A 15996-nucleotide genomic window follows, 5' to 3' on the forward strand; every position below is an offset into this window, starting at 1 on the left:
ACACAGTTTGACAGGTAGGCAACTGTGAGATATGCTTTTTTTTTTTTTTTTTAATTAGCATTTTCTATCAAAACAGTCTGAAATCTTTTAAAATCCTCATAGAGACTGTATTTGTGCAAAGCCACAGGCGTGTGGCCGGAAAGGAGAAAACAAAATACAGTCTGGAAGATTCACCACAGTCCAGGTTTTCTTGGTCCTCAGTTTAAACAACCATGGGCCCAGGAAATCCAATTAAATACAGTGCTTTTAAATAAGAGAAGAGTTGGTCCTAGAATAATTTACGCTACTAAACAGGGACGGTCTCCACCACGGGTGATTTGATGCACTCTTCGTGCAATCTGCTTTTCTCCGCCAGGCTCAAAGAACTTTCAGCGGGGTGCTCGGCAATGTGACTGTCACCATTCAGTGTAGAGACAAACCCTTCCTGGGAGGGGCCTTTCAAGTACGAGTGAAATTCCACCTGGGGATGACTGGACCTGTGCTCGGGATACAAGCTACTGCAGGGCACGCCGCCGTCACTCTCCGCAGACGAGCAGCACACGATGACCGAGGGGTTGGTGGCGGGGTAGTGGGAGGGGCCGTAGGCCTCTTCCGCTTGCCGGGCATAGTCCACAAATTGCTCCGGGGTCATGGTGTAAGGCACCAGCGACAGGGTACCGTTCTTAACAGGATCTCTTTCGGCATAGCTGTCGGAGATCTGGTTAGGAGTTCCTGGAATGTGGCTGTCTATTTGGTAATACAGGGTCGACGAGTTGGCATAAAAAGAAGCGTTTTTCGCGTGGCTCTCGTGAACCGCCGTGCCGTCGGAATAGCAGAGGACGGAAGGAAGAGGCACGACTTCCGCATGGGTCCCCAAACCTTCCACGAAGCTGTCCCCTTTCTCGTCGTCATCATCGTCGTCGTCGTCGTCCTCCTCCTCTTCCTCCTCCTCCTCCTCCTCCTCGTCTGACTCGCTGGGGGCCAAGCTCTGTGTGCTGGAGTCGGTGACGCCGCTGCAGAAGCTGCTGCCGTCCTCCTCCTCCTCCTCCTCCTCTCCCTGGCAGTCTAGCTCCTCGGCCGACTGCAGGTGCAGCACTGCGGCCTGGGGCTCGGTTTCAATCTCAAAGTTGTCCGCGATGGAATACTCCACGGAGTGCGCGACGGGGCCCATGGAGCTACTGGGAGCGCTTATCTCACCGTGGCAGCCGTTCAGCGCGGGGATTTGCTGCTCTCGGTTTTTCTCCAGTTCAAGTTTCATTATTGTGTGCAAAAAGTGAGTCCGGACACGGATAGGATTAAATTCAATTCTACCTGCTGTGTTACTACATCCTTCTTTAGTGCAGCCACATGGGAAAGACATTCGATCCACCTTGGAAGGAAGAACACAGATTAGCCCCACGGAACTCTTACAAGCCAAATAAAAATCCGGTACCTCCGGGCAACCCCTTCGAATCTGGGATTGCTTAATCCCACTTGTGCCGGAACCAATGACAATGAGAACCAATGACAATGAGACTGCAAAGAGACTTTGCAAAGGGGAAGTGAAGACTTCAAACGTAACAGTTAACCTATAGCTTTAAAACCTATATTCAAGATACAAATGTGCTATGGCTGTTTAAATGTGGAGTTTTAGTTCATTGACCCAGCCCGTGCTTCCTTCTTTCTCCATTCTTCCCTCCCCTCCTCCCCTCCCTTCTCTCCATCCTATTATTTTTGCTCCCATTTTTTCCAAGTCCATTCTTTCCCCCAAGCTCCCTTCACTTCTACTGCAGGCCGGCTCACATGCCCAGTTTAAACTACACAAACTTACCCCCCTGCATCCCCACCTGCTATTTTTAATCATCTAAATTATATGACATTTTCCATACTAGCCTCCTCCCCCCCTTTTGCTTATTATAAAATGAACTCTTTTGCCTGCGGTGTCCAGATTGACACCACTTAGTATCATGCAGCCTGATAATTCGTTCTCATTGGTTTTTCTTCTCATTTGTTTGGATCCTTGGTACATGGTGCACGAATGTGTACTGCAGGGGTGTGACAGTCACGCACATTTATGACTGTGACTAGTGGACCCATGCATTTAGGTCCTGTATTTCCCCCACTCCTCCCCACTCCAGTAGACTATAAGCTTCTTGAGGGAAAGGGATATTCACGTAATCAATATCCCAGAATGAGAGACACTGGACTCTGCCGCCTAAGTGTTTGCGTTCAGCGAGCGTCACTGGACCGAACTCCTCAGTCACGTGATAGGCGGAGTTATCAGCAATCCAAGGGCACTCCCAAGATATTACCAATTAACCTATATGCAGATCAGAGCACAGGCACCCAGAAGAATTTGCCCTGCTTTCCCCTTCTCCACGTGCAGGGAATCTCCTTTACTACAGAGGAGAAGGCAGGCTCCAGCAGTCATCCTGGATTCAGTAAAAACTAGAGGCAGAGGTCAGAGCCAGATTCTATAGCTTTTTCTTACTCATGAATTTCTTCTCTATTAATCCACCTTAAGCAACTGTTTAGCTGATGACAACTATCCTCTCTTTTTGCCTGCCAGAGTGGCTGTTCTTATCAAAAAAGCCAAGTTTCCTCGTAAAATAAAGACAACTAACTAATCATGGGGCATCGATGGTATAGATGTATGGGAACTTGAGAATCTAGTCCAGGGGTTGGTAAAGTCTTCTTTTGCATCTTTTCTTTTCTCTTCTTTTCTTTTCTTTTTTCTTTCCTTTCCGTTCCCTTTTCCTTTCCTTTCCTCTCCTCTCCTTTTCTTTCCTTCCTTCCCTCCCTTCCCTTCCTCTTTCCCTCCTTTCTTCCTTTCCTTTTTTCCTTTCTTGTCTCCTTCCTTCCTTCTTTCCTCCCTCCCTCTTTCCTTCTTTCCTTCCTTCCTTCCTCTCTCCCATTCTTTCCCCCTTCCTTCCATTCTTTTCTTTCTCTTTCTTTCTTTCCTTTCCTTCCTTCCTTTCTTTCTTCTTTCTTTCTTTCTTTCTTCTCTTTCTTTCTCTCTCTCTCCCTCTTTCTTTCTCTTCCCCCTTTTTAATAAAGGGCGAGAATAAATTATCTTAGGCTTTGTGGGCCATAAAGTGTCTCTGGCAACTATTCACTGTTGCTGTAAACACATGAAAACAGTCATGGACAACACCAAAACAAACAAAGAAACACAAAGTGACCAGGCTTCACTAAAATGTTACTTATACAAACAGGTGTGGCAGGCCCGATTTGGCCTGTGAACTATAGTTTGCCAAACTCTGATCTAGTCCAGTCCTTTCACTAGAGACGAGGAAACCGAGCCCAGAAAGTTTACCTGACTTGGCAATTTCACAAAGCTGGCAAAAAGCAGAGCCAGGAGTAGAACTCCGTTTTCTTAAGTCCCAGTCTTGTAATTTTTCCACCAATATATGCCACCTCTCACCTACCACCATTTGATACCCCATAGTTGGATCAGAAAATACAAACTCAAATGTCAGACATGTCACGATCTGAGTGCTTGTGAAAACCCACAATAAGCTTAGTGCAATAAATGAATCCAGGAGGAAATAATTCTGATCGACTTAGCTACGGTCGATCTCACATTGTATTTTACACGTGTCAGCATCTTATGTATACCCATAAATGTCCCTGAATTAGTTTTTCTCCCTTGAACCATATGTCTTGCCTTGTGGCAAAGTTTTTTTCTATATGTGAGAAACTTCATTGTCTGTCATATGGGGGGTGGTGTATAATGTCCCATCTTTGGAGTCCTTGAAATCCAAGTCCTTACCTGGCACTTAATGCCTGCCAGGCTGCAGGTACACGTTTCTGGATCACAGAACACTCGGCAGTCACAGCCACAGTCCTCCCTCGATAGACGGATGGCGCGCAGCTCATGCTTTTCTTCCACATCAATCTTTTTCACCCCAGAGGCCCGCAGCAGTGCTCTCCGTTTTTTTGTTGGCAGGGGTTGTAGAAAGAAGTACTCATCTACCTCCGTGTTGTCTAAATCAATATCATCATCAGAAATGTCATCCACTGTAAGAGTGCTAGCTTCTTCAGATTCCACTGTGCCATTCTTGGTCATCTAGAAATACAAAGCAGCAAATAGACTTAGCATCGGCAGGGGCTCAACTCCCTACTTTTACACTTGATAAGAATAAAACTATTATAATTCTTTTAATGTTTACTTATTTTTGAGAGACAAAGAGTGCGAGCAGCAGAAGGGGCAGAGAGAGAGGGAGACACAGAATAAGAAGAAGGCTCCAGGCTCTGAGCTGTCAGCACAGAGCCCGAGGCAGGGTTCAAGCCCACGCACCATGAGATCATGACCTGAGCCGAAGTCGGACGCTTAACCGACCGAGCCACCCAGGTGCCCCAAGAATAAAACTAGTATAAAACATCATGTCTCCATAATCCATAAATGTTTGTGGGTCATATTATTTCCTTTTATTTTTCTCTTTAGAGAAGTCACAGGAAAGAAAAAGGAAGACATCCAAATGATAGGCTTTTAAATGTACTGGTAACAAAAGACTTAATTGGAACTCTTAACCTCCTAATGTAAGGAGCTATAGTTGTTAGAGTTTTTAGCCAGTGTGATGTGAAAAAGACCAAAGGTTACAGAGGCTCATCAGTGAAAGCTATCTTTAGACTCGGTTCGTGATGGACAGCTCTGATGGTGGAATAAATGTGTCCTGTTCAGAGGTGATAGCATCTTAGTGGAAGCCACTGCCACCTAAATCAGCAAACATGTCCTTGAAATAACGACTCTGTCTTTTGGGCGCCAGCAAAACCATGAACTAGGAAATAACACTGTGCTGCACTGTGCTATTGGGATTCCAAACATGGTCACTCTACAGAACATTCCAAGAATGAGGGCTTGATATGAAGTCATCAGTCAGGTTAGCATGCTATCCAAAAGACAAGGAGCAGAGGGCAGTGCCGGCAGGCTCTCGCCAACGGGCAACTGAAACAATAAACTTGGCCCTCAAAGGAGTTCATGTGAACCCATGCCCAAAGCAATACCTTCTGCATCATAGCTCATGTGGACAGCTATGTCCCCTATACCCATAACTATTCTGCTTCTATTAGTATGTCCGTTCTAAATGAATTTCATCCATCAGTAAACCCTGAATCAGTATTTCACTTCTCACTGTTATATCAGCACACTGAGATTCCTTCATAAAGAAGCACTTAGAGACGTTTTTCTCTGAATAGGAGCAAGAAACATATCCTGAGAAGCAGCACAGGAATAAACGTAGAAGTTCTGTAAGGGCTTATTCTAAATATAGAGGCTATTTTGATTCTTTAATTTTTAAATTTGTTACTTCATAAACTTCATTAATTGTAATCATCACCATGCTATTCTTTATCTTAACAACAGTTCATTTATTACACAGTTAAAATACTCTGGTGACATCAGACATCATTCTCTTGTCTTCATAGGAAAAAGTCCAACGTTTAGATAAAAATATTTATTATTGACCCAAAATCACAAACCAGAAAACTCTGAATACAATAAAACATTGGTTGGTGAGCATAATTCATTCTGGAAACATGCTTATAATACAAAGCACTTGATAACAAAGCGAACTTCAAGAACCATTGGCTCAGGTGTGGTCATGTGATGTTCAGCGTCACGTACTATTCGTATTGCAAGACATGCCTCATTCATCAAGTTAAGATTTATTAAAAATGTCTGCTCGTCTTGCACAACATTTGTAGAACAAGTTACTCTAAAACAGGTAGAAGACTGGTCTTTGCCCTCAAGAAGAGGAAACACCCCAGTAGCAAGTATGTATTAAAGTCTATTACAGTGGGTCTCTAAACTGTGTTTTCAAAAGCCACTAATTATATTTTTCTGAATAATTCAGAGCTTAAATCTGTGTTCTTGCAAAGATGGGCCTCCCCCTTTATTGGGTTTTGTTTCTCAGTGTGATCTGCAATGCATTTCCTTTGTTGGCATTTCTTTATGTATGTCTTGGTTAAGCTGTTTCCATGTTTCTGTAATGTCCTGTACTAGGATGCTACTCTGATTGATTGCTATTATCATTTTTGTTAATTCTTATTTGCTAACAGAAACAGCTTTCTTCTGTGAAGATCTGATTTTCTGGGAGATTCAAATGCGTAATTACCTAGCACATACTCAATCTTCTGTGTTAGGCAAAGCTGTATTAACAAACAGGAGGCATTACTTTTCCCATCTTGTCACCTTTGTGTCATTTAGATTTGTTTTCACTAATTCTTGGCCTATGTGAAACTTATCAAGATTTGACTCCACAGCCCATGGAGAACACCCAGGACTTGGTTAATGTGACTCATTTAATATTTCCTTCCTATTTAATCTCTGTGTTCTTAAATTATGCTCCCTTGTGTAAGTGGTTAACATCAAAAAATAATGAAAACACTTTCATTTTATATCAACAGAGTTTGATTTTTTAAAAATATAAATGGCTGCTAACATATCAATGAAAACTGTTCAGGGAACATGAATTACCAGTTGGAATCTAAAAATTTTTAAAAATCAAACTATAGATGATGATTACTCCAAATAGAAGTGCTCTTAGAAATATGATCTGTGTCTCTTATTCCTATATATTTAAACTACAATGAAGAATTTCATTTCAAGATAAAAATTCAATTAAGAATCTAAAACCTCTTCACATAGAGCTACATACTGTTTTCACTTTTGTTGAGGAACCCACAGGGGCCCTAATCCAGATTTCAAAATACCATTTTTTTTATTAAAAATTTTTTTCTTAATGTTTATTTACTTTTAAGAGAGAGAAAGACAAAGTATGAGCGGGGGAGGGGCAGAGAGAGAGGGAGACACAGAATCCGAAGCAGGGTCCAGGCTCCGAGCTGTCAGCACAGAGCTGGACGCCGGGCTCGAACTCAAGGACCGTGAGATCATGACCTGAGTCAAAGCCGGACGTTTAACTGACTGAGCCACCCAGGCGTCCCTCAAAATATCATTTTAATGTTGAAGTGATCTGGCAAGGTTTTCTCCTCACCTCCCCACTATCATCTCTGCCATTTCTTTTCAAAATTTTTAATGTTTATTTATTTTTGAGAGAGAGAGGAAGAGAGACAGAGTGTGAGTGGGGGACGGGCAGAGAGAGAGGGAGACACAGAATCTGAAGCAGGCTCCAGGTTCTGAGCTGTCAGCACAGAGCCCAACGTGGGGCTCGAACTCACAAACTGTAAGATCATGACCTGGGCCAAACTTGGATGCTTAACCAACTGAGCCAGCCAGGTGCCCATCTCTGCCATTTCTAATGAAGATTGGAAATACTCAAGTTCATCCTAGTCAGTTGCCTTCTCTCCCCTTCCTCACAGTTTCTGGTGTGGTATGTAGTCATTGAGAGATACTCTGCTTCCCCAGCCCCTCTTGCACTCTTATTCATTTGCTCCTTTAAAACCCAGGCCAAACCTACTGAGTTTAAATGCTCTTTAAAATTCATATATTACAGTGGCACTAGGGTGGCTCAACAGTTAAGTGACTGACTCTTGATTTCAGCTCAGGGCATGATGTCATGGTTAGTGAGGTTGGGCCCCATGTTGGGCGCATGTGAACAGCACAGAGCCTGCTTGGGATTCTCTCTCTTCCTCTCTCTCTGTCCCTCCCCCACTCGTGCTTGCTCACTCACTCTCTCTCTCAAAATGAATAAATAAACTTAAAAAAACCCGAATAAGTTCTGGAGATATAATGTACAGCATGATGACTGTGGCTCACAAAACTGTGCTACACACTTGAAAGTTGCTGAGAGTACATTTGAAATGTTCCCATCATGAAAAAGAAATGGTAATTATGGGATATGATGGAAATATCAGTTAATGCTGGTTGAACAGCATTGTTCATTGAAACTATTGAACAACAATAGCTTCAAAGGTGTGAGATGGGACAGAGCATGGTCCTTTTATTGGCCTGCAAATTATCCAGATGAGCGAATTTGTACAGGATCACTTCCTGTCTTGGTCCATAAGCAAAGAAAAAAAGTAAATAAACTGTAGGCATCTAGAGAATAGCTCCTGTATTCTCCTGGCTTTGTCACTTTAGAGGTGATAAGTAAGACTTAACTCATGATTTGATTAAATGATCTTTACCTTATTTTAGATTTATCCTACATTTGTGTGCATTTCTTTGTATGATATTAGAAGAATCTCAAGGCCAAGGGCTTGGGTGTGTGAGTGTGTGTTTGCTTGCTTTGTTCCAAGAAGGATAATTAAAATGAGACTTAAATCTTGAGTCACCATGTAACTTGTCCAGACTCATTCTACAGTTGTAAGGACTATAACTTTCTTTAAAGAGACAGAATTTAAACATATCAATTTTACAAAGCTGTCTGATTTGTACTGATAAATATGAACAAATAGTTCCCAAAGCCCAGTAGAGTAAAACCCTTGACCATCTAAATACACATACAGGATGGGATACATAACTGTCAGAATCAGTAGAATGAATCTCAGACTGCTTTAGGTCAAGTACAGGAAAAGGGGGGCTCAAGTGAAAGCCAGCATTCAATTCCCTACCTTTTTTTTTTTTGTCATGTCATGTAGTGAATGAATTCCACCATAAATTCCAGTGAGATGAAATTTTGGGTGGATTAAGTTCCTGAAAAAACTAATTCAACGCAAAGTGAATATGGAGAGGGAAATAGTACTGAAAATGTGGATTGACCAAAATGCTAAAAACAAAACAAAACCCCACAAAAATGAAAACACTTCCTTTTAGCAGTTAAAAGGTGCTTTTAGTAAGAAAGAATTATTACAAAGTTATTAACACATGTAAAAATGACAGTGGAAAGAAATAAGGTGAAAAAAAAATTCAATTCCGTAAACACTGATTACTGCCTATTATAGTGATGATAATGATGTTGAGTATGACCAACACAACCATATAATGAAAACCAGTCATTGGGCTCCATACTTTATATAGATTATCTCACCTAATTTTTACAACAATTTTATGAAGTATTTTTTTTTAATAGTTGAGAAAGCTGAAGCCTTGAGAAGATAATTTGACAGAGTCTAGCTTATTAGTGATTGTATTGAGAATCAAACTCAGGTCTATTTGACCTCAAAGGAAAAGCCAGGCTTTCAAGACAGTTTAGAGTAAACATTCTTCGAGGAATAGTGAAATCTTATACAGAAGGGAAAAAAAGATATGGTTGCAGCCACGTTCCAAGAGCCGACCTCAGTGCTGTGGCATAGCAGACGAAAGAGCAGTACAAGCTTCCTTAGATTTAGCTCATTCAGCAATGAAAAATATGATTCAGACACAGAGAATAAGAGCTCAGAAAAGAAGAAAACAGGAAACAAGCTGAAACTATGGCATTTCTTTTGGGTACCTATTTTGTGAGCATGTGGTGGTGAACTTTCTTTTCTTTTTTCAAGTTTATTTATTCATTTCGAGAGAGACAGAGCAAGCAGGAGAGGGAAAGAGAGAGGGGGAGAGGGAGAATCCCAAGCAGGCTCCACACTGCCAGCACAGAGCCTGACACAGGGCTTGAACTCATGAAATGTGAGATCATGACCTGAGCCCAAACCGAGTCAGATGCTTAACCAACTGAGCTAACCAGCCCCTGCTCCTTAGTGGCAGACTTTCTAATGGAAATGCCAGCAGAAGCAACTAACATATCAGTCTTGATTATCTCAGCTGACTTTTAATTCATTAACTCTGGCCTGAATTTAATCAGCATAGTATGCTGCCCAATTTTGTATTAATATATTATTTTTGGTGATTAGTTTCATGTGTATCTCCCCCATCACAATGTGCACACAATGAGAAGAGAGACCAAGTCTGTCTTGTTCACCACTGTACCCCAAGCACTTTGTTAACTGCAGTTCCACGGTAATTGATAAAGAAATATTTTTGAATGAATGAATGAATGAATGCTTAATCATTATGCTACACTGCCAGCCATTGTACTAGGTGTCAGGATTTACAGATGTATGAGAGTTCTGCCATCTAGAGCTTCCAGCCTGGTGGAGAGATGATCATGCAATAAATAAGATAGTGTGGGAAGGGCAACAAAATACATGTGCAAGTTACAGAAGTAGCAGGGAGGAGGAAATGATAGACAAATGAAAAGGAAGGGTAGATACAAAGGCACAAAGAAGAATTATTTAGCTCCTATTCTGATTCCATAGTCTCTATCAAGGAGAAAACCTTCAAACCAGAAGGGAGATCAGATATGCTAGCAAGGATTTAACATATAAAAAAGAGATGGGGGGCTCCTGGGTGGCTCAGTTGGTTGAGTGTCTGAATCTTGGTTTTCAGCTCAGGTCATGATCCCAGGGTTGTGGGATCGAGCCCCACATAGGGCTCTCTGCTGAGAATGGAACCTGCTTAAGATTCTCTCTCTTCCTCTGCCCTTCTCCTCTGCTCATGCTTTCTCCCTCTCTCTAAAATAAAATAAAATAAAATAAAATAAAATAAAATAAAAGAAGGGGAGACAGTGAGATAGTTCTCAGCTGTTTTATGTAAGCATGCCCAGGTCCAGGCCATTCATGCTATGGAGAAATGAAAAAGCTTAAAGCTATGGTTGCTCAGTCTAATATGTGTGAAGAGCTATGGGGAAAGGAAACAAAAGATGATCAAAATGGGAGTGAATTGTTAAAAAAAAAGCTAATTCTAGATAATATTCTAGAAAGGATTATTTAAACAGATGGTTTCTGTACATCTGAAGAAAGAGAGCAGTGCAGTGACTACCAGGGTCATCGCTTGGGTTCACTAACGAGAGAATGTCCATTTGTCAAATTAAACTCCATTCAAAATCTGAAGCTATAAAATAGATGAAAGCTGGAGTGAGATACAGAGTCCTGACCCCATAGAACCCAGCTGGAAAACCACTGATCTCGTTTTGGGTTTCTTGGACAAAGTTTTTTATGTTTTATACATGGAAGGACAAAATGTGAACTCATTAATAAGAGGTGAACTCATTAATAATGGTTAGATACATGAATTTTTAGTTATCTGAGAAGTTGGAAATGTCTCTAATAACAGTGATGCTTAGCTCTTTTGGACACCAGTGAGGCTGGGAATGAGGGATGTGCCACATATACCAACAAGTTTCAGGTGGAGGTCATTGTGGCATGAAGGGGAAACTCCCTCCTTTCCTCTTGAGGATCACTACTCTGAGAGAATACCCTGAACTGGACTTTGTCTTGTTAAATATAATTTTTAAGTCATATCTTTTTTTAAATTTTATTATTTTATTTTTTAAAATTTACATCCAAATTAGTTAGCATATAGTGAAACAATGATTTCAGGAGTAGATTCCTTAATGCCCTTTACCCATTTAGCCTACGCTGCCTCCCACAACTCCTCCCGTAACCCTCAGTTTGTTCTCCATATTTATGAGTCTCTTACGCTTTGTCCCCCTCCCTGTTTTTATATTATTTTTGTTTCCCTTCCCTTATGTTCATCAAGTGAAGTCATATGATATTCGTCTTTCTCTGGGTAATTTCACTTAGCACGATACCCTCCAGTTCCACCCACCTAGTTGCAAATGGCAAGATTTCATTCTTTTTGATTGCCGAGTAATACTCCATTGTATATATATACCACATCTTCTTTATCCACTCATCCATCGATGGGCATTTGGGCTCTTTCCATACTTTGGCTATTGTTGATAGTGCTGCTATAAACAGGGGGGTGCATATGTCCCTTTGAAACAGCACACCTTTGGATGCCTAGTAGTGCAATTGCTGGGTTGTAGGGTAGTTCTATTTTTAGTTTTTTGAGGAACCTCCATACTGTTTTCCAGAGTGGCTGCACCAGCTTGCATTCCCATTAAGTCATATCTTGAATGAAGACTATGGGGTAGGCTTATCACATTTGAGTGTGACAAGATGAAGTTTATTCACATTAAAGAACAAACTTCATTGATCACAGGTCATGTTCAGCACTAAAGAGAATTCTTGCCCTGGAGATGTATAAAGTTTTGATTTACAGGATGAAGCTGAATTGATTTACCTGGGCTTTGTTTGTCTGCTTGCTTTTTGTTGCTCTTTTATTTACTATCAGTTTAATATGAACAAACAAATTGATCAAGGTCTAAAAAGCTACTGTATCTTTTAGTGTATTCTCAGGGATAGGGCATCCCTAACTTGGGAGAGGATATTATAACATATTCCTATGCACCAGATAGATCCTGTCTGGAGTACAATGTCCAGATCAAGTACCATATTTTGAGGTAGACATTAACAAACAGCATTATATCCAGGAGAACTTAACCGAGCTGATAAAAGGTCTGAAATCCATGCCCTAGGAGGATTAGTAGAAAGAACTAAGGATGTTTAATCCTATAGAACTGAAACACAAGGAGCCCACATAGCCTACTGTCAGACATTTGCATATTCATCACTACTGCTTTCAAACACTTGGAGTTTAGAGAACAGGGACAGGATTTATTCTGTGTGCCTGGAGGGCAGAATTAGGGTCAAAAGATAGAATTAGATGGGAGCATACTGGTCAATGTAAAGAAGAACTTTCTAACAATTATAGCTGGATAAATAGAATTGGTTATCTCAAAAAGCAGTGTGCTCTGGGCACCAAAGATGTGGAGTAAGTGGCTTTGTACTGGACATATATTTGATAGAAAGAATTTTTGGTTTTGCGGTATGAGTTGGGTAGACAACCTAGTCACTAATTCTCTGGCAAACTAAAGAGAAATATTCATGTTATTTTGATATTCAGTCAAATCCTATAGTATAATTCTTCTGCTCATTAGTTGCTAACAGCAGGTGGCAAATTGGAACCAATTTAATTATGCCCTCAAAGAACCAAGAAGATTTGATTATTGTCTCAGCCTATAAGAAATTCAACAACCTGGATTCACAATGTGTCTGTGGTTTATGTACCACCACAAAAATCACCAGAAAGGAGGATAATATCAACATACAAGACACATAAACTTTCATATGTTCCATTATCCCCCTTTCTGGTTTAGATCAACATTGCTTCTTCTAGTGGTGGCTATTAACCCAAATGAATCCAGCAGTGTGCTGGTAGATATTTAACAATGATGTCTCTGGGAAAAAAAAAAGTTCTAATATGTTGTGATTGTCAAGTCCCATGGTGTAAATAGTCTCATCATGGCTGATTTTAAACTACTATTGGGAAGATATATGCACAATACACCTCAGTGAGCAACTTTTGTGGCTCTAGCGCACCACTGGATGCATTCCATAGTTTGATAAGGAGAATCTGTTAAATCGATTACTCCTGAACCAGAGGATCAATGTGTATTGCACAAGAAGAATATAAAGATTTGATTACATATGCTTAATTGTTCCATTAAAGTTAAAATATCAGCAGTATTTTAAAAGAACATACTCTTTAATGTATTGCATTTGCCCAGAGCTGAAGCCCAGTCTGTCAGTCTCCATCACTTTGATTAGGTATATTTTTTCTGTACTTGTTAAAATAGGTTGTGCACATGACACAACAGGTGTTTGGCAGGTATCAAAGTTTTTCATTTGGTGTTGGAGCAGGGCTCCATTTAAGGATACATTCTGGAAGCACTGGCACTAAGTATGCTCTTGAGCAAGTTCTACGGAGTCTAACAGTGAAGTTCCATAAGGATAAATGGAGTTAAAATATACCATGGCCAGCAGACCCTGACTCATCTAATAGAGAACTATAGAACCAGGATGTGGTTAAAGACATATCCAAAAATTTAGAAACTATAGACTTGAGATAATAGCCTATGTCAACCATTTCTTACAACCCCCCAATCCTTTACATCTTCTAGAGCATGTAGGATATTTACCTAGAGGTTAGTAAATCATGAGATTGTTGAAGGGATATGAGGAACAAGGCTGGAGGTGAAGGGGGGAGAATTATGTTGCATGGGTAAGTCACTAAGTGAATAAAGCACAGCCTTAAATATGAGATCTGGGATGAAGAAAATTTAAATAGTTTTAAAAGGTTGATTATTAAAGGAAGTTATCAACTGGCAACTTTTTTTTTTTCTTTTTTAAGAAAGAGAGCATACAACCAAGCATTACTCAAGGAACACATGACTGAAAAATTGAGAAAAGTATATAACCCTTGGAAGTAACTGGAAATGGTACCAGAGTGGCGATAGGCCTTTGATCTTAGAAAGGAGAAAAAGAACAAGGTTGGAAAAACATTGAGAAAGAGAAGCCAGTCAAAGCTGTGAAAGCTAAATTAAATTTCCTAGAACAAGGTAGTAGAATCCAGTAAGATATAACCCAGAGGCAATTGGAATGCCAAGGCTCTTTGAAACATAAATGGCTGCCTAATGCATTTTACAGATACATGTGAAATGGGAATAAAGGCTAATGTAATTGTTCAACAATGTGGTGCAGATGATGAAATATAAGCACTTAATTTGGAAGAGTACAGTATTAACGTGACTGCCTTGATTACTGTGAAGAGTATGACATGTTTGAATGGGCTTGACAGGGAAGACGGACTATTCTCTGCAATGCAGAAATCTCAAACTAGTTATTTCTTCTAGGAACAACCATTTTATTCAATCAGCTTTGTGTATTGATGGTTTTTTGACAATGTTTTGAGCACCACCACCACCACCAAAAAAGACGCTTGAATCCCCAAACAGAACTGGATGTGTTCTACAAATCTAATTGCATATATTATTTCCCAACGTGTCTAATTTATAATTTGATTAAGAGATGGATTACTAAATAAGAATCAGTTTTACAAGGAAAAACTAAATTCCTATTCTTATTCTGCTTCCAAAATATTTATTATAAGAGAACATCAAGAAGTATGTAGTGAGTGTTTCTGTTTACTGATCTTTCACTATTAAGGCCCCATTGGAAGAGGTGTCATTGCATTAGTGGGTTCTCTGTTTGGAACCTAGAGAAACACCCTGTAAAGACATGAGGCACAGTGGAGGGAGAACTTCTCATTACTGTTCTAGGCTGTTGGTTCTCAAATAAGGAAAAGGGATACTACCCAGTTCCAGGTCCAATGAGTTTCCTGTGGTGTTTTATCTGGTCTCCATGGAGAGAACCTTGGGAAATGTTTATCTTGTCAGATGGGCCTTTTCTGTCCTCACTCAATAGCTAGCTTGCTGCTCCTCACAGAGAACCACCTCCAGTCAAAGCCAGAGTTGAAGTTTGTCTTTAACAATCCTTACTTTCCTTTTTCAGTCCTTCTCTGTGCCAGGGACCTTCCTGCTACCCCAAAATAATGGAATCAACTTAGCTACACTTATTTTGTTACTTACCTTAGAGGTATTAATATTTCAAGACAAAATGTTACATTAGAAGTGAAATTCCAAGTACCAAAGTGAAATTTTTGGATAGTTAATGTTTTTGGATAGCTAATTTTAGATTTGGGATAGCGAAACCTTAGGTAAATATAGTTGATGATATTTTAAAAATCATAAAACTTAATATACTAGAGGAATTATAATTAAAGTATACAACTGTTTCTCCATTCAGTCTTCTCAGATTTTTTTTTAGCAAACTAGTCCACATTACTATAGTCTTTTATTAGGTTCATGTGATATGGTTCTGAGTTTCTAAATATTTTCAGTACAATGAAGCTACGATGAGATCGCCTTAGAATCCCATTATCTTTTTGCTTGGTATTCATCTGAAAGGAGCAATGACATCCAAATATCTTCTTTTTATATCTTCACCAAAAGGGAAATCTGCATGTTTTCACTTACCAGTGACAAACCTTGGCTTGCCATAACACCCACTCGAATGACTGCCTCTCCAACTTCCAACACTAAGAACAATAAAAAAGAAATATGGGGGTGCCTGGGTGCTCAGTCAGTTAAGTGCCTGACTCTTGATTTTGGGTCAGGTCATGATCTCATGGTTTGTGGGTTCAAGCCCTGCACTGGGCTCCACACTGGCAGTGTGGAGCCTGTTTAGGATTCTTTCTTTCTCACTCTCTCTCTTGGTCCCACCCTTGCTCTGTCTCTCTCTCAAAATAAATAAATAAACTTAAAAAAAAATTAAAAAATGAATAAATAGTGGGATGCTTTTTCTTCTTCTTCTTCTTCTTCTTTTCTTCTTCAGCTTAGTAAAGAAAACAGCATAAAA

General features: G+C 40.2%; 1 protein-coding gene across 1 annotated transcript in view; it reads right to left on the bottom strand.

Annotated features, from left to right (window-relative positions):
* Window positions 1–286: 286 nt before the first annotated feature.
* The window catches only part of CSRNP3 (cysteine and serine rich nuclear protein 3), a 185649-nt gene continuing 169939 nt past the window's right edge, over window positions 287–15996 (bottom strand). The window contains exons 5-6 of the mRNA XM_047873097.1: window positions 3731–4027; window positions 287–1348 (exon numbers count right to left, since the gene is read on the bottom strand). Of these exons, the coding sequence (XP_047729053.1) occupies window positions 287–1348; window positions 3731–4027 (1359 nt within the window). The remainder of the gene's footprint in view (window positions 1349–3730; window positions 4028–15996) is intronic.

This window comes from Prionailurus viverrinus, chromosome C1 (genome assembly GCF_022837055.1).
Source record: "Prionailurus viverrinus isolate Anna chromosome C1, UM_Priviv_1.0, whole genome shotgun sequence".
NCBI lineage: Eukaryota > Metazoa > Chordata > Mammalia > Carnivora > Felidae > Prionailurus > Prionailurus viverrinus.